Source organism: Schistocerca americana, chromosome 2, assembly GCF_021461395.2.
Source record: "Schistocerca americana isolate TAMUIC-IGC-003095 chromosome 2, iqSchAmer2.1, whole genome shotgun sequence".
Taxonomy (NCBI): Eukaryota; Metazoa; Arthropoda; class Insecta; order Orthoptera; family Acrididae; genus Schistocerca; species Schistocerca americana.
The window spans coordinates 982530046-982553819 of NC_060120.1; the positions used below are offsets into that span (position 1 = coordinate 982530046).

Consider the following 23774-nt stretch of genomic DNA (forward strand, 5'->3'; position numbering starts at 1 on the left):
ATAAGCAAGATTGCAAAATGAACTAAGCAGAGTTGCAATGAGTGAAGTAGAATTAGAATGCGTGAAGTTCGTGAAAGACAACGGTCGTAAACAGATGAACAAAACATCAGTGTACGAGAAGTGCAAATCAGAAGTAATAGAAATTACAGTTTGGCAAGTGCAAAATTCCCGTAAAGATCTCACGGAAGCGTTTAACAAATACGTACACGTTGTCACTGGAAAAATGGATCAAGTGCATTGTTGTATACCCAAGTGTATTTAAGAGTACTTAAGAGTAGTTTGGAATATTCTAGAGTATTTCTAAGCGTGAAATAGTAACATTAGTAGGATTTCTTTGAGTGTTCATTTTTGCAATGTACTTGAGTGTTCTAGAGTGATCCGAAATTTTATCAGAAAACAAATGAAAATAAGGACCAAGCAAAGTGAGTCTATTTGAAGCTAGTAATATATAACTTTTTAAATCCTTACGTTTATCAGCATTTGCTGTGTGGGGGATTGCTGGTTCTGGTTGTGAAACCAAATCATAATTAACTTACTTAGAGTGTTTCCGATCATTACCAGACAGGGACAGTTTCACACTCACACACAAAATATTGAGTGATTAGCAACATATTGCGAGGATACTATTTGGAGTACAATATCTTTTTTAAGAGCTTGGTCATGCTAACAACAGTCTAACAATAAAATTATTCTCTTTCGTTATTTTTGTCAAGTACCAATCAAACTTGAAAATCATAGTAGCAGTTTTAACTGTAACAGTTTGAATTAAAACAGCCTTCATTATTGACTACTATAATCGTGTAGTGGTGCAGAAAGGGGCAAAACGTGAGGGCATAATAGTGTTTAGCTTCCTCCCTTGTGGATAAAACAAAATGTAGATGTTTTTGTTTGACAACTCGTTCTACATCTACATCTACATTTATACTCCGCAAGCCACCCAACGGTGTGTGGCGGAGGGCACTTTACGTGCCACTGTCATTACCTCCCTTTTCTGTTCCAGTCGCGTATGGTTCGCGGGACGAACGACTGTCGGAAAGCCTCTGTGCGCGCTCGGATCTCTCTAATTTTACATTCGTGATCTCCACGGGAGGTATAAGTAGGGGGAAGCAATATATTCGATACCTTGTAACCTCCCCACAAAAATTTTAAAAGAAAATAACGATACTAATTAGAAATGCTGATGGACATGGCTCTATGCGTAACCTGCCCACAATGAAATGTACTGACAATGGCAACAAAAAATGTGAAATTCGCAATCTGACTCAAATATAAATCCTTCAAAAAATTAAAGTCCATTCAGTGACAAGAAAATTCAATTAAACCGAAATATCGGTCTTTGGCCCTGTGTAAAACAATCAGAATTAAAGTCTTACCTCAGAATAAATGGATGTCACATATCTGCTCTTGTTGTTGCGCACCGCTTGGAGGAACTGCATTGCAAATAATAATATTCTCTTTTTTTGTGATTTTAGTGGAGTTTTTCTTCAAAAGAAGTGGAATGAAATGGGAAGTGCAACGAAATCTTGAGTTCAATAAAAAATTAAATTTTTGAAAAAAATGCTTTTGAAATAAAAAATTATTATTGGGAGACTTGTTGGAGAATCATTACAATAAATAAAATTTTCCATTATCTAATGATTATATTAATTAACAGTATACCTTATTCCTCATCTTGACCATTGTTGCCGACCGCCTACATCACACAACCGCACTGGGCTGCTACTACTGACCGACCGCTCTGCATGACGACTACAGACTGAGTACTGCTCTCAACTAGACAGAGCTACAGACTCGCAACGACTGACTGACTGCTACTCTGCATAGCGACAACTAACTCGCAAAGACTACTACTGACTGAGAACCGCTCGCAACACTCGCGCGGTCAAGCGCATACTCTCTGGTCACAGATGCTACAATGCCTCGCCATCGCTGCTGCGTTACATACGTGTTTCATAACCCTCCACTCGGGGGGCAAAAATTTGGCAGCGATGGTGAGTCATTTGGACTTGCCAATCGCGGCAAAATTTTTCTTTAATTAACAAAATCCTACAACTTACAGAATATTTAAATGTTGTGCACACGCACTAAGTACAAAATATATCAGACAAGGACAAAATGTGAATACTAAACATAGTAGCAAATCAGAAAAGTATATACAAACTTTTTGACAGATAAAGTGCACAGGCACTGAAAAAATTCTTTAGCATATGCAGAACAAATAAACAGACTGGCAAGAATAATTAGATGTAGTACATAAAGTAAATGTTGTGCACACGCACTAAGTACAAAAGACAAAATGTGAGTACAAAACATAGTAGCAAATCAGAAAAGTATATACAAACTTTTTGACAGATAAAGTGCACAGGCACTGAAAAAATTCTTTAGCATATGCAGAACAAATAAACAGACTGGCAAGAATAATTAGATGTAGTACATAAAGTATATGTTGTGCACACGCACTAAGTACAAAATATATCAGACAAAGACAAAATGTGAGTACAAAACATAGTAGCAAATCAGAAAAGTATATACAAATTATTTGACAGATAACAAAGTGCACAGGCACTGAAAAAATTCTTTAGCATATTCAGAACAAATAAACAGACTGGCAAAAGATATTATGTTGACAAGTGTACATGCACTGAAAAATGTCTTTAGCATTTTCACAACAAATAAACATAATGGCAAAAAAAAAAATTCATGTCCAAAGTGCACATGCACTGAAAAATGTCTTTAGTATTTTCACAACAAATAAACATAATGGCAAACATCATGTCGACCAGTGACATAAGTGTACTCACACTGGAGTTTAGCGAATCGAAAAATGTATAACCTATGAACATAAATGATGTTACCAAAAAAAAATTTTTTCTTTATGTGACAAGAATCAGGATAGGAAAGGGAAGGATTGCATCATGGTTGTAGCACTTTAGATTGCACACAGCTGCTCTGAAAGTCCATATCTTTCCACAGTAGTACAACACCAAGTGACACAACTTGAAGTTCTTTTCCCATCAGAATTTATCAGTGTAGAAAAGACACTGAACTGTCGTAGTAATGTTCCATGTTTTCATTTTGGCAGTACATTAGGTACACCAAACAGTGGGACCATAATAATGTCTTCATCGCTCATGGTGGTGGACAGCATGTCGTGTCAACACCACACTCTTACAAGGCACACCAACGTAGAATTAGTGCAAAACCAAATATAGTGCTCCATGATCACTGGGATAAACAGGACAAATGGACATTGCAGTAATTCAGGGTAGTCAGCTTATGAGGTGAAGGACATCAAGTCACATAATATTGACAATTACAGTCTTCATTGATAGTTCGTGGCATTCATAGCCCAGTTATTGAACATTTCTGTACCAAGTATGTAGTATTACAGAAAAATGTTCATTAATTGTTTTACATAGAATCAGTAGCCTTCTTTTCCTGGTTACAAAATATTATGAAATAATCGCATTCTTTTCAGTTACAGAGTATAATCAAGAATCATTAACCTTCTCCTAATTACAGTTAATTAATCATTTGTCTTTAATTAATCATTTGTCTAATTACAGTTAATTAATTATTTGTATAATTACAGTTAATTAATCATTTGTCGTTAATTAATCATTTGTCTAATTACAGTTAATTAATTAATCATTTGTCATTTCAATATACTAAGAATTATTAGCCTTAATTAATTACAAAGCATTATTAAACAGTACCATAGTTAATTAATTATGTGTCATTCCAATCTATTAAGAATCATTAGTCTTTTTCTAATTACAAAGCATTATTAAACAATCACATCTATTTCCAATTACAAAGTATGAACATTGAAAACAAGAGTTAATTAATGGCATAATTAATAACAATTTCGTTGATTGACATTAATTATTGGCACTCAGTGGCCATCAAGTATTGAATAGAATAAAACATAGTTCATCATTCAGTATTATTCAGATCATTACAAAGTCATTATTAAAAATCAGTTAATTACAGTCAAATCATTAGTAATCACAGGCATTACAATAAACAGTGGCAGTTATTAGCTAGTGACAAAGCATTATTTTGAATATAGTCTCATTAAGAGGTCATTACTCGAGTGACATGCTATTCAGAGTTGATCAGTATTATTCAGAATTATCATAAACTAGTGACATTATGTGGGACTGGTAATACATTTTTTTGGTAGCAATGCATTGCGTTGGGATCGATAATTAATTGCTGAGGCATAATACTTTTTGCTTTTGACCTATTGCTGCAAATGAGGATAGGTAACGTCATTCGTCATGAGTCAGCTGTAGCAAGATTATGTAACAAGGCAGTACATGTGATCACATTTATAAATGATAAACACAAATGGGTAAAAAATATAAAAATGCAAGTACTAGAACAGGTATAATAAGTAACAGGTTTAGTAAGTGTCATGAAAAACTTCTCCTGGAAAAAATACAAAAACGGATTGTTGACCTGAAAGAAGAAACGCACACTATGCTGAAAAGTAGTGAACTTCGAATTAACAAGTAGTGAAATGTGTATAAAATGTGTTCCATAGCTGTCCTTTCCAAAACTTTCCGTCATCCTACTATGCAATGTAACACCTGCTGTCAAAGCAAACCGCAACAAATACTTAAATAACTACGTGGCATAAAGAAAAAAACTTCATTATCCATATCATCATAACTTCACCATTATCATCACCTGTAAAGAAAAACTTCATTATTCATAATACCATTTCCTTCATCATTATTCATCAGTATTCACTATCAACTGCAAAAAATCACTTCATTACTCATTTCATAACTATTCCTTATCTCTAGCATATTTCATCACTAAAACTAAGATGTGTAGTTCAGTCTGACAGCCTGCATCAATCACCTTGTATTCTGAAAGAAAAAATTAGTTAAGACTGCTATTCTGTGATGAGTATAGTATAGTCTTGTTAATGCTTGTTAATCCTGATCCCTTTACTCTTCCTCATAAAGTTATTGCATCTCCTTTCGTTTATTCCGTAGGTGAAATTCCCATTTATGTTAAATTTATTTCTTAGAATCATCATTCCTTTCTGAAATTGATGAACAAAGATTAATGTCTTGCATTTAAATCCTATACCCACTAAATAATGACTGGTTTATGGTGACACAATTAACCATACAGCATAACATGACAGAAAACGTAATATGTCCAAGACATTGACAGTGTTCGGATGCGAAAAAATGTACACAGAATAATACAATGCAGTAGCAAAAAAAATGTGAAACAGTCACGATGTTGAGATGTCATAAGGCAAAAAAAAAATGTCAAAGTCGACTGGTGTGTGTTATATCTTAACTATTTCATAGTGCATACAAACAAAACTGGAGTACAGTCATATACACAAAAAAATGGAAAATGTGCACGGTCTGATGTGTAACGACAAGAAAAGCGACCTGCTAACCTTACCTTGCCGGGCACTTGCCAAGAAAAAAAATACGATAATCATCAATAAGTAGTCACATAAATATAATTGCAGAAATAGTCGTAAATGTGTAAATTCATCTGGAAAAATATGCACGGTCTGATGTGTGACGACAAGAAGAGCGACCTGCTAACCTTACCTTGCCGGGCACTTGCCAAGAAAAAAAATACGATAATCATCAATAATTAGTCAGGTGAATTAATTGCATTAGTAAATGGCATCATAGTGTGTTGAATCATACAGTGGTTTCACTCAATAAACGGTTTAATGTTTGAGATATGGTGATTGCCTTTCGATTTTCTGGTTCTCAAAGTTTCGACGTGTACAACATTGGGGTGAGGGATGCTGCGAATCCGATACGGACCTGCGTATAGAAGTTCAAATTTACTGCACTTACCTTTTAATTTGCTGGATAAATAGTGTGTACGTACTAATATCTTCTGTCCAACGTGAAAGTCGCGGCGTGTACAAACCTGTTTTTGCTGTCTTCTCCGGCGCTCTGCGGCACGTTTGATGTTGTTCAGCGCAATGTCAATTATTTCGTGGTGTCGTAGGCGACGATTTTTGGGGAATTCTATTAATTCTTTAATTTTGTTGGGTGGTTCAACGTTTTTCAGTATAACAGTCGGAGATAGCATAGTGGATTCATTTGGAATGGAATTAATTACATCTTGGAATGAGAGTATGTGTGTATCCCAATCAATATGTCTTTTGTGGCAGTATATTCTGCACAGCTTACCAATTTCCTTCATTAATCTTTCACAAGGGTTCGAAGAAGCGTGGTACTTGGATATATAGATCGGAGAAATGTTTCTAGCTCGTAACATGCGTGTCCATACACTACTACGAAATTGTGATCCATTGTCGGAAATTACTTTCATTACATGCCCTACATGAAATAGAAAATGTTTTACAAATGCTTTCGAAACAGTTTTAGCAGTAGCTTTGCGTAACGGAGTGAAAGTAACAAATGTTGAAGTGAGTTCAACAGCGACAAAGATGTAGCAAAAACATGGTAGTGAGGTCGGACATGTTCTTTTGTGTTCCGATTCTACTTTGTTACTATCCGTAATAGTTTGCACGTGTCAAAATTAATCATTTGCTGAAAAACATTTGTTTGTGTTTTGTGAGTGTCGTAAATTGGTAGTGACAGCAGAAGACAACACAGCTGACGGACAGAAGCATTAGCTCGCGCAGCTGACCAAAGCATGTGAAAAAAAGAATACTATGTCTCGTAATGACGACGAAATGAAATTTTCAAATGCAACTTGTTGAATGTACATGACGCTGAAATTTGCTTTGCAGAAGTTGGTTGCTACGTCTTGCTGATTGTTGCCGAGAGAACGCGATAGTGCGTCTGCTATAACATTTTGCGTGCCGGGAATGTGAACTATTGTAAAATTAAATTCTTGTAAATATAGTTTCCATCTACTTAACCTGTCGTGAGTAAATTTAGCTGAAAGCAAAAATTGTATTGCTCTGTGGTCTGTGTAGACGGTGGTATGTCTGCCATAAAGAAAGTGCCGAAATCTCGTAAAAGCCCATACAACGCATAATGTTTCAAGTTCTGTAACGGAGTAATTTCGCTCAGCAGGTGACAGAATGCGGCTTGCAAATGCGATGTTTTTGATTACTATTGAACCATCTTCTTCAATTTCCTGGAAAATGTGTACGCCTAAAGCGGTGTTAGAACTGTCGGTGGCAATGGAAAAATTTCTAGTAAGATCTGGGTGCGATAATAGTGGAGCATTCAACAAAGCATGCTTCAAATAACATTCTCGTGAGCAAAATTCTGCTTGTCAAAAGTAATGTTTGCGTTACTGTAGTATGCAATCTGTGCTGTATCTGGTTAAATTCTATCGTTCGTCCTGTTATTTACGGGAGGATGCTGTGGCATATCCACTATATGAACTGTTCTGTTATTTCTTACTGACGTGTTACGCTATGGATGACACCTATTGTCTGTTCCATTCATGATTATTTGTTGTTGCTGATGTTGTTGCTGCTCATAAGATCGACTGTTATTAAATGTACGCTGAAAATTGTGCTCATCATTCTTTTTACGTCTGTCCTAATAATCATTCCTATACGGTGTATTGCGATAGGAATTGAAATAGAGTGTTGTCTGTACGTAGTTATTTCTTTGCTGCCATGCGTTACTATTTGTTGGCGCTGAGACTATACATGCACGCGGCGAAACATTAAAGTTTGGTTGACCTTGTAGACTGCATTGTTGGTTAGGTATGCTAAGCGGCTGACTTTCATGCTATTGTGGTGAAAAACATCTATTGTTACAAAAAATATGGTTCCGACTGCTCAAAATTTTATACATACTGATGATTACGATTTTATCTGTAATTAAAATTACGGCGGTACTGGAGTGCCTACTGAAAATTGTCACATTCGGTAAAAGATTTGTCGTATCTGGTTTTCATTACATACGTTTCTTAATACTAGGTAGAGCAATAGTTAAAGAGCAGTTTGGATAGATATAAAGGATAGTAGAAGAAAAGGCAGCAGTGCAGAAAACTAAAGATGAAACAGCACTACTACAGCTCGGGGCCCTATGCTCGCTACGGCACATATTCATTAAAGCGTAATGAATCCCCTGAGGTCTATTACGCACTGCAAATAAATTTTAGCTTTTGCGTTGCACGCAATAGCGGTAAAAATTCAAAAGCAAATAGTTGTATCCATGTTAATTCTAGTTTCCTCATTACAGGCAATGCTGATGAAAATACAATAGCAATTTGTCGCTTCAGGTTCAAAGCTAGTTTCTCCATTACAGATAATAGCGGTGAAAGTACAAAAATAAATTGTCGTATACAGTGCAAATCGTGTATCTGTGTTCTGCCATTATTAAATTCCTTACATTTTCTTACAAATGCAAACTGCTTATTATCAACGTTCTCGTCACTGAATTTGAGAACACGTTCGGGTTTGTGTGTGAATCTGTTCGTCTCTGTCATTTCGGTTTTCAAGTTGCGTAGCTTTTCAGATTTTAATTCGCGTGGCTTTTCGGATTTTAAGTCGCGTAGTTGCTGTAAATTGCTCACATTATACACGCTGCGTGACTCTGACACATGCTCGCAACGTGGCGGATTCTGTGACGTATTGGTGACTGAAATAATTGTTAATTCTGTTACTTTAATACTTTCGTCAATCTGGTCATTGTGTCGTTCACTTTTCTCGTCAACTTCCGTATTCGGAGTGTATGAAACTTCCACTGACTCTAAATTAACTTCGTCGCGAATCTGTACTTCGTTTTTAGGGCATTGTTCGGTGACTGCATTAATTTCGTGTATCTGTGTTGCGTTTGCTGAACATTGTTCAGTGACTGCATTAACTTCGTCTTTATGTAATTCTGTTGTGCTTACATGTGTACTATTTAATTCTTGTGCAACAGTGCCAACTTTTTCATTACTGTTATTAGCACAAGTCTTAGTATTCACACGTAATTGTACTTTAGTGTCCTGACATTGTATGGTAACAGCTGTAATCTGTTCGCTAACTTGTTTGTTCTGTTCTTTACGGTCGTCTTGTTTTTCGTTTGTGAGATCGACACTTTTATCAATTGTTTCGCTAAGTTGTTTGTAATGGCTGTCGACACCCTCATCTACCTGCCTGCAATGGTTGTCAAAACCTCCATTAAGTTGTTTGAAAAAATTATTCATCATTTCCCTCCGCTGTTTGTACTGTTCCCTAAGTTGTTTAAAATTTTCATCAATTTTATTAAATTTTTTGTCCTGTTCACTAAATTGTTGTTTGATATCTTCACTCTGTTGTTGTAGCAATCTTACCATGATTTGTTCAAAGCCAAAGTTAGCGTTTATACTCTCTGTGCTGTTTAGTGGTGGATCTGGAACTTTCACGCTTACTGTAACCATTTGGTTATTCTGAGCAGTCGGATGTACACTGTCAGACATTATTTCGGAATTAGATAAATCCGTCGTACTTTCAGTATCCTGTTCATTTTCATTAGACAAATTTGTCTGTACATTACTTGGATTTTCTAAATCGGGTGTGTTAAGCTCTGCAGCGCTCATTACCATAGAGCATTCTGCGTCATCAATTGTCGTCAAGTTAACAGACGAGACAATTGAGTTCGTTTGTTCATCATTAAGGTGAAAGTCATCATTAGTGGTTGGAATGCACTGATTGTTAGTGAACGCAGGATTGTCATCATTACACTGCGTGTCATATGTCCTATCGGCAAAGTTGTTTGGGTCGGTAATTTCATTCATAATACCTCGCGATACACTATTCACAGTCTTTCGACTGTCGCTCAAAAGACTCTCAACGAAATACGATCCTGGACTGGGTGTCGCCAAGTGTAACCTCCCCACCGCAATTTTAAAAGAAAATATAGCAATACTTAATAGAAATGGGAGCCAAGTGTAACCTCCCCACAAAAATTTTAAAAGAAAGAAAATGGACAATACTTAATAGAAATGGGGGCCAAGTGTAACCTCCCCACAAAAATTTTTAAAGAAAATAACGATACTAATTAGAAATGCTGATGGACATGGCTCTATGCGTAACCTGCCTACAATCAAATGTACTGACAATGGCAACAAATGTGTGAAATTCGCAATCTGACTCAAATATAAATTCCTGATGAAAAATTAAAGTCCATTCAGTGATAAGAAAATTTAATTAAACCGAAATATCGGTCTTTGGCCCTGTGTAAAAACAATCAGAATTAAAGTCTTACCTCAGAATAACTGGATGTCACATATCTGCTCTTGTTGTTGCGCACCGCTTGGAGGAACTGCATTGCAAATAATAATATTCTCTTTTTTTGTGATTTTAGTGGAATTTTTCTTCAAAAGAAGTGGAATGAAATGGGAAGTGCAACGAAATCTTGAGTTCAATAAAAAATTAAATTTTTGAGAAAATGCTTTTGAAATAAAAAAATTATTATTGGGAGACTTGTTGGAGAATAATTACAATAAATAAATTTTTCATTATCTAATGATTATATTAATTAACAGTATACCTTATTCCTCATCTTGACCATTGTTGCCGACCGCCTACATCACACAACCGCACTGGGCTGCTACTACTGACCGACCGCTCTGCATGACGACTACAGACTGAGTACTGCTCTCAACTAGACAGAGCTACAGACTCGCAACGACTACTGTACTGCTACTCTGCATAGCGACAACTAACTCGCAAAGACTACTACTGACTGAGAACCGCTCGCAACACTCGCGCGGTCAAGCGCATACTCTCTGGTCACAGATGCTACAATGCCTCGCCATCGCTGCTGCGTTACATACGTGTTTCAACCTCATCCAGAAACGCACCCTCTCGAAACCTGGCGAGCAAGCTACACCGCGATGCACAGCGCCTCTCTTGCAGAGTCTGTCACTTGAGTTTGCTAAACATCTCCGTAACGCTATAACGGTTACCAAAAAACCCTGTGGCGAAACGCGCCGCTCTTCTTTGGATCTTCTCTATCTCCTCCGTCAACCCGACCTGGTACGGATCCCACACTGATGAGCAATACTCAAGTATAGGACGAACGAGTGTTTTGTAAGCCACCTCCTTTGTTGATGGACTACATTTTCTAAGGACTCTCCCAATGAATCTCAACCTGGCACCCGCCTTACCAACAATTAATTTTATATGATCATTACACTTCAAATCGTTCCGTACGCATACTCCCAGATATTTTACAGAAGTAACTGCTACCAGTATTTGTTCCACTATCATATAATCATACAATAAAGGGTCCTTCTTTCTATGTATTCGCAATACATTACATTTGTCTATGTTAAGGGTCAGTTGGCACTCCCTGCACCTAGTGCCTATCCGCTGCAGATCTTCCTGCATTTCGCTGCAATTTTCTAATGCTGCAACTTCTCTGTATACTACAGCATCATCTGCGAAAAGCCGCATGGAATCTCCGACACTATCTACGAGGTCATTTATATATATTGTGAAAAGTCACACCGAAGAACCAAAGAAACTGGTGCAGCTGCCTTATATCGTGTAGGGCCCCCGCGAGCACGCAGAAGTGCAGCAACACGACGTGGTATGGGCCCGACTAATGCCTCAAGCAGTGCTGCAGAGAACTGACACGATGAACCCTGCAGCGCTCTCCATAAATCCGTAAGAGTACCAAGGGGTGAAGATCTCTTCTGAACACCTTGTTTCAAGGCATTCTAGATATGTTCAATAATGTTCTTGGCTGGGGAGTTCGGTGACAAGCGGAAGTGTTTAAACTCAGACCAGTACTCCTGGAGCCACTCTATAGCAATTCTGGATATGTAGGGTGTCGCATTGTCCTGCTGGAATTTCAAAAATCCGGCGTAATGCACGACGGACATGAATGGATGCAGGTGATCAGACTGGATGTTTACATAGGTGTCACCTCTCAGAGTCTTATCTAGACATACCACGGGTCCCATATCACTCCAACTGCACACACCCCACTCTATTACAGTGCCTTCACCATCTTGAACAGTTCGCTGCTGACACGCAGTGTCCATGGATTCTGCATGATGTCTCCATACCTGTACTCGTCCACCCACTCGAAGAAATTTGAAACGAGACTCGTCGAACCAGGCAACATGTTTCCCGTCATCAACAGTTCAATGTCGGTGTTGACGGGCCCAGGTGAGGCACAAAGCTTTGTGTCGTGCAGTCATCAAGGGTACACGAAAGCCAGTTTCGTTGAATGGTTTTCGCACGCTGACACTTGTTGAAGGCCCAACATAGAAATCTACAGCAATTTGCGGAAGGGTTACACTTCTGTAACGTTGAACGATTCTTTTCAATCGTCTTTGGTCCCGTTCTTGCAGGATCTTTTTCCGGCCGCAGCGATGTCGGAGATTTGATGTTTTACCGGATTCCTGATATTGACGGTACTCTCGTGGAATGGTCGTACCGGAAAATCCCCACTTCATCGCTACCTCGGGGATTCTATGTCCCATCCCTCGTGCGTCGACTATAGCCTCACGATCAAACTGACTTAAATCTTGATAAACTGCTATTGTAGCAGCAGTAACCGATCTAACAACTGCACCAGACACTTGTTGTCTTGCGTAGGCGTTGTCGACCGTAGAGCCGTTTTCTGCCTGTTTACATATCTCTGTATTTGAATATGCATGCCTATACCAGTTTCTTTGGCGCTTTAGTGTAGTTTCTTTCTCCAGAAGTGCTTTCCGTCTCTGGATTTTGCTTGTGGTGTTTTCCCTGGCAGACGACGGACGTGTGCCGCTGCCGGCACCTGACGCACATCGGGCAGCTGGTGACGGACGCCGACCTGCAGTGGGGCGACCACGCCAGGCCGCTGGAGACGCTCTCACTGGTCGGCATCGGCGCTTCTCTTCTGGGCGCTCTGGGCCTCGCCGTCACCGCAGCGCTCGCAGGCCGCTGGCGCCGCAAGGCGGGGTGAGTCACCACTAGCGCTGCTTTCAACCCACACACCACCTTGCTTTCGGCTCTTCCTCCAAACATGTTCTAAGGTTCGAGGGGCAGTCAACAAGTAATGCAACACGCAATTCTTCTCGGCCAGTTTCGGTTTAAAAAATGCTGAATTTGTTGTGTGACATAGTGGATCCTCTATACTTTCATGAAGTTCCGATTGGTGGCGGCGCTGAACGTAGCCTTCAAAATGGCGTCTGTAGCGGAAGTGCATTCCAAACAAAGAGCTGTCATTCCGTTTCTTTGCTGAAAAGTATTTAATCCGACAAACTCTGTGAGGTTGTAGGGGACATCAAAACAAACATTTCTTCCCTAATGTCATTTTTTCCTATGAGGATTATTTAAGCCGTTGGAGGCCGTATTACGCTCTTCGGTTCTAGGCAACTGCTGTCCACCAGTGTAGTAGTGCATTGTCTCTGTTTACTAATGGAGCGATACACCTATAGTGAGTACACTGACATGCTTAGTGCGTACTACGTAGCGCACCACGACGGACGAGATGCACAGCGGGTTTATCAGCAACAATATCCTAATCGTCATATCCCGCATCATGCGACCTTTGATGCTGTGTGCCAACGTCTGCGTGAGACCGGCTCATTTAGCAGATTACCTGGACAGGGGCGCCGTCGCACGGTAAGAGCGTTGCAGTTTGAGGAAGCTGTCTTGCAGCATGTGGACCGGGCTCCTTCAATCAGTACTCGTGCAATTGCACGTACCACGGGGACGAATCAGACGAATGTAAGAACAGTCCTTCGAGAGCAATTGTTACGTCCATTTCACTTACAGCGTGTCCACAACCTGGAACCAGTTGATTATCCACCCAGAGCACAGTTTTCGCAGTGGTACCCATGACACTGTGAAATGCATCCTACATTTTCATCCTCTGTGTTTACCGATGAAGCAACGTTTGGGCGTGATGGAGTCTTCAACATGCACAATTCGCATGTTTGGAGTGAGGATAATCCACATGCCACAGTTACTAGCTCTCATCATGTGCGGTTCTTCGTTAATGTGTGGGTCGGTGTTGTTGGGGGCTGTTTAATTGGGCCGTATCTGCTACCTAGGCCATTAAATGGCAGGCACTATTACAATTTTCTCGCCAGAGCATTGCCAGAATTGCTAGAAAACGTCCCGCTCCCTACAAGACAACGCATGTGGTTTCAGCCTGACTGGGCGCCCGCACATTTCAGTCGTCGTGTGCGTCAATTCCTAGACCGACGGTTCCCAGAAACTTGGATTGGCAGAAGTGGTCCTGTACCATGGCCTGCTCCATCCCCAGATATGTCCCCCCTGGACTTCTTTGTTGGTTTAATTAATTTGTCGCCAGAGAAATCTTCTTCTACCGGTTTAAATATTCCTCATAGGAAAAAATGACATTAGGGAAAAATATTTCTTTTGATGTCCCCTACAACCTCCCAGAGTTTGTCGGTTTAAATACTTTTCACCCTGTATATACATAGAAGCTTGCAAAATGTTTACTGAGACTGGCAGTGAACAAAAGCATGGTGAGTCGTTGGGCGAGGTGTCACGTAAACCTGTCCGATCCCCCGTGTGTCAGCCGTATGCACACAGTTGTGACTCCTGCAATGTTGGAACTTGCGGACACTCTCATTAGACATGACAATCAAACACCTAACAGCTTAACTGGGCATCTCTGATGGTACTGACGTCCACCTGTAGGGGAACTCAAAAGTGTTTGCACACTGGGTTCCACGCCGCCTAACAGAGACACGTTACTCCGAACATCACAGGCAATGAAACATGGCCCCATTACCTCGAACGGGAAACAGAACGGAAATTCATGGAGTGGTGTCATAACACCTTTCCTCGGAAGAAAAAGTTCAAAGCCACATCCTCAGCTTGTAAAGTCATGGTGATGACCTCTGGGATTCTGAAGGGGTTACTCTGTTGATGTCCTCCCTCGTGGTGCAACGATCAACTCAGAGATGTATTGTGCTACCCCCAGGAAATGGAAGAAACTACTTAAGCGTGTTCAATCTCGCAAATATGCAGACGAACTTCCCCTTCTCCATGATAACACAAGGACTCACGCAAGTCTGCGCACCCAAGAGGAGCTCACAAAACTTCATAGGACTCTTCCTCATTCTCCCCACAGCATCTTCCGACTTCCATCTGTTTGGCTCAATGAAAGATGCTCTCCAGAGTACGTGGATGGTGGGCATGCTACAAGACGTTGGCTCCGACGTCGACCGGTAGAGTGGTCCCATGCAGATGTACAGACCCTCCCAGTAAGGTTGAGTAAGGCTGTCGCACTGAATGGATATTATGTTGAAAAATAGGGCTTTGTAGCCAAAAAAGTGGGGAATAATATGGTGTATTGGAATCCTGAATAAAACGACCTGCTTTCAGAAAAAAGTGTTGCATTACTTTTTGTACACCCTTCATATAATGGCTGACACTAAATAATTACAAATGCAAAATAATTAAATGATAAAATATTGACATGAGTTCTAAAATTACTAAACATTTGTTGTGATTGATGACATTATAAGTACATGTAGTCATAGTCGTCTTCTTGAAAACTGATGTTGCTGTGGCAGCGAGATTGCTCTACACTCGATCCGTTGCATCATATTAGGAATGGAAGCTGCAGGGGAAACAATGGCATTTTTGAGTCTAATTTGTGAGATATGTAGCATACGTGGATATGTGTGATTCGGGTTTGGGGTGACGGTAATTTGGTAGAATATTTATAGATGGGAGAATGCAAGTAGTTTGAGGAGTCGTAGTGAGTGACAGAACCATGGAGGAGCAGATAACCAGGAAATCGTAGACACGAGTGAGATTGAGTTAGATTAAGACTGTGGATGTGGAGACTGGTTGAGTGGATCAGTTTCCAAGCTGGCATATGAAAATTAGTGAAATGTCTTCTTCTTCTCGCTTTGACAGATTACCCATACCAACTTTCTCTGGCCGCAGCTCCATCTTTAAACTGTCCGTTCTATGGCTAAATTAGGGTGTTACGTAATTAGATGGGATGATCTTAAATTATTGGAGAAAAATCACGGAAACCATAGATGACTAGTACCTAGATGTTGGATCTGTTTATGTGACAGCTCAGTGCTCGCCAGTATGTGGCAAGTATGTTAAACATTCCTGTCATACCATTCATGATCAGTGCATAGAATGACATATTCCAGCAGGATAATTCAAGAGTTCACCATCAGAACATAAACACCTAGAGGAAAGTACGGAGCCTTGATTGGCCCTCCGACAAAACATGTCTGGGATGCGATGGGAAGACCTTCATATCAGCCTAAAGTAAGCAATCTTCATCTATTGACAGAAGGTTTATTTCAGGCCTGGGAAGAAATCCTCAACATGATATTTGGAGGCTGATGACTTCCTTTCCACAACGGATATAAGAGCGTATTCCTGCCAGTGGAAAGCTCACAACTCAGACTGATGTTTATCATAGACATCAGCTTCGAATTGAATTAACGTTAAATTTAATGCCCGTTTTGTGATGAACCTCTATGCAAACTATTATAAGCATCAGACTGGTGCTTCATAGTATAAAACATTCAATTTCTGCAATGTTGATCCCTATGAGTTATTTCAAACATTGCTTCGCTCTGTAGTGAGCAGGAAACAGAAGGTTTCTCGATATCATTGTGAAGAAGTCTGTGAGGAGAGTCATAAATGCGAAGATGTGGGCGCAAGTGCTCGATAATGAAATCAAAATATATGTTAAGTTGGATAACTCGTTTGAGTCATTATTAAGTCAAACTAATGAGTGCACCAAGATTCAGATTTCATGTTTATGAAGCTATGATCACAGTGGTTGACTGGGCATTAGTATGTGATCATCATAGTGTCTTATCGTGCGTACAGTATTACACACAGGTTGACAATTATTGAACTACATGAAAAAAAAGCAAACTATTTACAAACTACGTCGTGCACACACTTTATTCAACATGTAAACGTTAACACACAATTTCGGATCTAGGTTATGACATGTTAGATACGCTTGCCATCATTGGCGATGATGTGGCGCAGACGAATAGCGAAATTCTGCATGAACCGCTGAAACGTAGAAACATAGACGCTGTCGATGACGTTCTGAATGGCTGTTTTCAGCTCAGCAATGCTTTTGGGGTTATTGCTGTACACCTCGTCTTTAACAAAGCCCCACAAAAAGGAGTCGCATGTCTTCAGATCCGGAGAATATGGCGGCCAATCGAGGCCCGTGCTACTGGCCTCTGGGTACCCCAGAACCAGAATGCGGCTCCAAAGTGCTCGTCCACGACAGCAAACGCTCTCCTGCTTCGAAGGGATCGAGCTCCGTCTTGAATGAACCACATAGTGTCGAAATTAGAGTCGCTTTGGATAATGGGGACGATATTATTTCCCCCACGTGAACCATGGACCTTGCCGTTGGTGGGGAGCCTTGCGTGCCTCAGCGATACAGATAGCCGTACCGTAGGTACAATCACAACGGAGGGGTATCTGTTGAGAGGCCAGACAAACGCGTGGTTCCTGATCAGGGGCAGCAGCCTTTTCAGGGTTGCAGGGGCAACAGTCTGGATGACTGACTGATCTGGCCTTGTAACACTAACCAAAACGGCCTTGCTGAGCTGGTACTGCGAACGGCTGAAAGCAAGGGGAAACTACAGCCGTAATTTTTCCCGAGGGCATGCAGCTTTACTGTATGGTTAAATGATGATGGCATCCTCTTGGGTAAAATATTCCGGAGGTAAAATAGTCCCCCATTCGGATCTCCGGGCGGGGACTACTCAAGAGGACGTCGTTATCAGGATATCGGAGCGTGGAATGTCAGATCCCTTAATCGGGCAGGTAGGTTAGAAAATTTAAAAAGCGAAATGGATAGGTTAAAGTTAGATATAGTGGGAATTAGTGAAGTTCGGTGCCAGGAGGAACAAGACTTTTGGTCAGGTGAATACAGGATTATAAACACAAAATAAAATAGGGGTAATGCAGGAGTAGGTTTAATAATGAATAAAAAAATAGGAGTGCGGGTAAACTACTACAAACACCATAGTGAACGCATTATTGTGGCCAAGATAAACACGAAGCCCACGCCTACTACAGTAGTACAAGTTTATATGCCAACTAGCTCTGCAGATGACGAAGAAATTGAAGAAATGTATGATAAAATCAAAGAAATTATTCAGATAGTGAAGGGAGACGAAATTTTAATAGTCATGGGCGACTGGAATTCGGTAGTAGGAAAGGGGAGAGGAGGAAACATAGTAGTTGAATATGGATTGGGGCTAAGAAATGAAAGAGGAAGCCGCCTGGTAGAATTTTGCACAGAGAACAACTTAATCATAGTTAACACTTGGTTCAAGAATCATGAAAGAAGGTCGTACACATGGAAGAAGCCTGGAGATACTGACAGGTTTCAGATAGATTATATAATGGTAAGACTGAGATTTAGGAACCAGATTTTAGATTGTAAGACATTTCCAGGGGTAGATGTGGACTCTGACCACAATCTATTGATTATGAACTGTGGATTAATACTGAAGAAACTGCAAAAAGGTGGGAATTTAAGGAGATGGGACCTGGACAAAATGGCTAAACCAGAGGTTGTACAGAGTTTCAGAGAGAGCATAAGGGAACAATTGACAGGATTGGTGGAAAGAAATACAGTAGAAGAAGAATGGGTAGCATTGAGGGATGAAATAGTGAAGGCAGCAGAGGATAAAGTAGGTAAAAAGACGAGGGCTAGTAGAAATCCTTGGGTAACAGAAAAAAATATTGAATTTAATTGATGAAAGGAGAAAATTTAAAAATGCAGTAAATGAAGCAGGCAAAAAGGAATACAAATGTCTCAAAAATGAGATCGACAGGAAGTGCAAAATGGCTAAGCAGGGATGGCTAGAGGACAAATGTAAGGATGTAGAGGCTTATCTCAGGAGAGGTAAGATAGATACTGCCTACAGGAAAATTAAAGAGTCCTTTGGAGAAAAGAGAACCACTTGTATGAATATCAAGAGTTCAGATGGAAACCCAGTTCTAAGCAAAGAAAGGAAAGCAGAAAGGTTGAAGGAGTATATAGAGGGTCTATACATGGGCGATGTACTTGAGGACAATATTATGGAAATGGAAGAGGATGTAGATGAAGATGAAATGGGAGATACGATACTGCTTGAAGAGTTTGACAGAGCACTGAAAGACCTGAGCCGAAACAAGGCCCCGGGAGTAGACAACATTCCATTAGAACTACTGACAGCCTTGGGAGAGCCAGTCCTGTCAAAACTCTACATCTGGTGAGAAATATGTATGAGACAGGTGAAATACGCTCAGACTTCAAGAAGAATATAATAATTCCAATCCCAAAGAAAGCAGGTGTTGACAGATGTGAAAATTACCGAACTATCAGTTTAATAAGTCACAGCTGCAAAATACTTACGCGAATTCTATACAGACGAATGGAAAAACTAGTAGAAGCCGACCTTGGGGAAGATCAGTTTGGATTCCGTAGAAATATTGGAACACGTGGGGCAATACTGACCCTACGACTTATCTTAGAAAATAGATTAAGGAGAGGCAAACCTACATTTCTAGCATTTGTAGACTTAGAGAAAGCTTTTGACAATGTTGACTGGATGGTAGAGTTTTGTCAGGACTGGCTCTCCCAAGGCTGTCAGTAGTTCTAATGGATTGTTGTTTACTCCCGGGGCCTTGTTTCGACTGAGGTCTTTCAGTGCTCTGTCAACTCTTTCAAATTCTGACGGTGGCAGGGGTAAAATACAGGGAGCGAAAGGCTAGTTACTATTTGTGCAGAAACCAGATGGCAGTTATAAGAGTCGAGGGACATGGTTCGGAAGGGAGTGAGACAGGGTTGTAGCCTCTCCCCGATTTTATCCAATTTGTATATTGAGCAAGCAGTGAACGAAACAAAAGAAAAATTCGGAGTAGGTATTAAAATCCATGGAGAAGAAATAAAAACTTTGAGGTTCGCCGATGACATTGTAATTCTGTCAGAGACAGCAAAGGACTTGGAAGAGCAGTTGAACGGAATGGACAGTGTCTTGAATGGAGGATTTAGGATGAACATCAACAAAAGCAAAACGAGGATAATGGAATGTAGTCGAATTAAGTCGGATGATGCTGAGGGAATTAGATTAGGAAATGAGACACTTAAAGTAGTAAAGGAGTTTTGCTATTTGGGGAGCAAAATAACTGATGATGGTCGAAGTAGAGAGGATATAAAATGTAGACCGGGAATGGCAGGGAAAGCATTTCTCAAGAGGAGAAATTTGTTAACATTGAGTATAGATTTAAGTGTCAGGAAGTCGTTTCTGAAAGTATTTGTATGGACTGTAGCCATGTATGGAAGTGAAACATGGACGATAAATAGTTTGGACAAGAAGAGAATAGAAGCTTTCGAAATGTGGTGTTACAGAAGAATGCTGAAGATTAGATGGGTTGATCACATAACTATGAGGAGGTATTGAATAGAATTGGGGAGAAGAGGAGTTTGTGGTACAACTTGATTAGAAGAAGGGATCGGTTGGTAGGACATGTTCTAAGGCATCAAGAGATCACCAATTTAGTATTGTAGGGCAGCGTGGAGGGTAAAAATCGTAGAGGGGACCAAGAGATGAATACACTAAGCAGATTCAAAAGGATGTAGGTTGCAGTAGGTACTGGGAGATGAAGAAGCTTGCACAGGATAGAGTAGCATGGAGAGCTGCATCAAACCAGTCTCGGGACTGAAGACCACAACAACAAGAATAACATTATGTTCCAAAACTTTCACGTACCGTGCCAAAAAAGAATATCGCAGCGATTATTCTGTGATTGGACATCGCACAGCACACAGTCACCCTTAAGGGTGAAGAAACTTCTCGATCTCAAAATGTAGATTCTCCGTCCCCGAAATACACAAATTTTACGTATTGACGAACCCATCCAAATGACAGTGGACTTCGTCGCTAAAGCAAACCATACTAATTGCCATCATGCCCCGCAGCCAACGGTGTAGTTTGACTTTCCTAATACAAACCGTTCAGAAGTTATGACGATTTTATTTCATATAGTTCAATAATTGTCGCCCTGTGATTGAAACCTCGACTTGTTGAGTGAACTCCACGAATTACCTACTTTACGGTGGCATAAGTCTTCTGAAGCTGTTGACTGAAAGTTTTGCAGGAACCCATTAAACTGACTTATCAGTGAAGAGTAATGTAGTACAGTTTAGATACATTAACGATACGAAAAATTGAAATAGTTATAATTGCAGAGGTTACAACTGTAAAGAGTGAAAGAACAATAATAATTTACGGGTCAATAGGCTGTGGCTTGTTTCAGCAATTGACGTGAGGGAAGTGAGAGGAGGAGGCAAAGATGTAGAGGAACAGGGGGAATGGTACGAGGGCGTGCTGAAAAGTAAGGACTCCGAATTTTTATCTGAAAACTCTTAGACATGACGGTGTGAAACGTAATTATGTCTGTGTGCGAGAAACAGCATGCTGCAATCGGTCGTCGAATTCCAATAGTTCGTCCACACATGGATCATCCTCTTCCTCAAGATGGCAAAGTCAGAGCACACACGAGCGCTCCGACATCTCCAACAGTCCGACGCCTCATTTCACTGTCATCGATCGATCTCCATACTGTCCCGACTTTGCCCCATCCTGATTTTCATCTGATTCCAGGATTTAAAGAACATCTTTGAGGGCTTCACTTTGATAGTGATGAAGCGGTGCAAGGAGAGGTGAGGTTGTGGCTCCGTCAACAATGTCAGACATTCTACAGTTGTGGTACCAACAAACTGGTCTCTGTTTCAGAGAAATGTCTTCGTCGCCAGGGTCGCGATGTTGAGAAATAAAAATGCAGACATGAACAGTAAAGACGTAGAACGTTAGTAACGTTTTTTCTTTTAAAAAAAGCTAAAATAGTTTTCACACAAAAAAATTCGGAGGCACTTTTCAGCACGCCCTCGTAAAATACATGTAATGCAGGGAAAAAGTAAATTAAGATTAGATTAGGTACTATAGAACTGATAAGAAGTGTTACTACAGGGAGAAATGAACGTTCCCAAGGAAAAACATTATTTTTTGAATGAAATGATGAAGATGACGAACGTAAGTGCTTCGATTTTTTCTTTAATATAGTTTGAATCACCGCAGTATAAATCACAAAAAAGAACATTGCGAGAACAGTTTCACTGTGACCAGTCACAAGTCTAATTCACGGACAGCTGTCGAGAGCGAATGAAAATATCACTCTATCCACAAGCCAATTCGCAACCAGTAACCATAGAAGCTAAATTCGTTGAAACCAAGACAAACAATCCAGTCAGTAGCAAAACGAAATTCCGCATTCAAAGTGTGATCGTAGTAATCAAACTATGGTGCGTAAAGGGGGGCTTCATAGAAAAGAGAGAAGAGGTCCTAACCTCTTTCTCATACATTACACAACTACTTCTAAGGGTAGAGTGGGCTGTTGCAAAAATGAGCCATGCAGAATTAGGGACTTTCTACCCAAGTACCATATACGTTCTGCTAGTGGGGCAGGGGAGTCCGACAGGGAAATTTTGGGTGGAGGTTTCCAGTTCCGGCATTGTCCTTACAACCGAGGGAGACCTCGCGAAAACCTTGGTCAAAACAGGGGAATGGGGCTTATTTTACATTTAGTTCAGGCGTAATACGAATCTGAAAAAATTTGAAAGCCTCGTCTATGTGTAAATGTATTTGTTTATGCGTACGTGGAGTGAAGTCGATGACTTGCTCGACATGCGCAGTACACAAAATTCGCTGACGATTGCAGGCATTCCCTGCTTGTCTGGGGCTACCTCGCTGGCGATTTTATTTTTACAGGGCGCTTGTCACCGGAGGCCTTTGTCAAGCGCAGCCGGGACGCGTTGTACCCGCTAGACTCCGCCCTGCAGAGGCATGCCCGTGCGGCTGCTATCGGCTTTATACGTAGTTATACGTAGACTGCTTGTGCCTCAGCGTCGGGTAAACGTCTCTGTTCTTTGCTGATGGGGAAGTAATAGCATTAGGGTGTTCACTTGTGCGTAGAGTGGTAAATTCTAGAGTTGGAAGGCAGCCATGGAGAAGAGCTTCGAAGACATGTTTGTTTTATACACTCCTGGAAATGGAAAAAAGAACACATTGACACCGGTGTGTCAGACCCACCATACTTGCTCCGGACACTGCGAGAGGGCTGTACAAGCGATGATCACACGCACGGCACAGCGGACACACCAGGAACCGCGGTGTTGGCCGTCGAATGGCGCTAGCTACGCAGCTTTTGTGCACCGCCGCCGTCAGTGTCAGCCAGTTTGCCGTGGCATACGGAGCTCCATCGCAGTCTTTAACACTGGTAGCATGCCGCGACAACGTGGACGTGAACCGTATGTGCAGTTGACGGACTTTGAGCGAGGACGTATAGTGGGCATGCGGGAGGCCGGGTGGACGTACCGCCGAATTGCTCAACACGTGGGGCGTGAGGTCTCCACAGTACATCGATGTTGTCGCCAGTGGTCGGCGGAAGGTGCACGTGCCCGTCGACCTGGGACCGGACCGCAGCGACGCACGGATGCACGCCAAGACCGTAGGATCCTACGCAGTGCTGTAGGGGACCGCACCGCCACTTCCCAGCAAATTAGGGACACTGTTGCTCCTGGGGTATCGGCGAGGACCATTCGCAACCGTCTCCATGAAGCTGGGCTACGGTACCGCACACCGTTAGGCCGTCTTCCGCTCACGCCCCAACATCGTGCAGCCCGCCTCCAGTGGTGTCGCGACAGGCGTGAATGGAGGGACGAATGGAGACGTGTCGTCTTCAGCGATGAGAGTCGCTTCTGCCTTGGTGCCAATGATGGTCGTATGCGTGTTTGGCGCCGTGCAGGTGAGCGCCACAATCAGGACTGCATACGACC

General features: G+C 41.1%; 1 protein-coding gene across 1 annotated transcript in view; it reads left to right on the plus strand.

Annotated features, from left to right (window-relative positions):
* LOC124594588 overlaps positions 1 to 23774 on the plus strand; it is a 265908-nt gene that overhangs the window by 129581 nt on the left and 112553 nt on the right. Inside the window, exon 10 of the mRNA XM_047132961.1 lies at positions 12666 to 12856. Coding sequence (XP_046988917.1) covers positions 12666 to 12856 — 191 coding nt within the window. The remainder of the gene's footprint in view (positions 1 to 12665; positions 12857 to 23774) is intronic.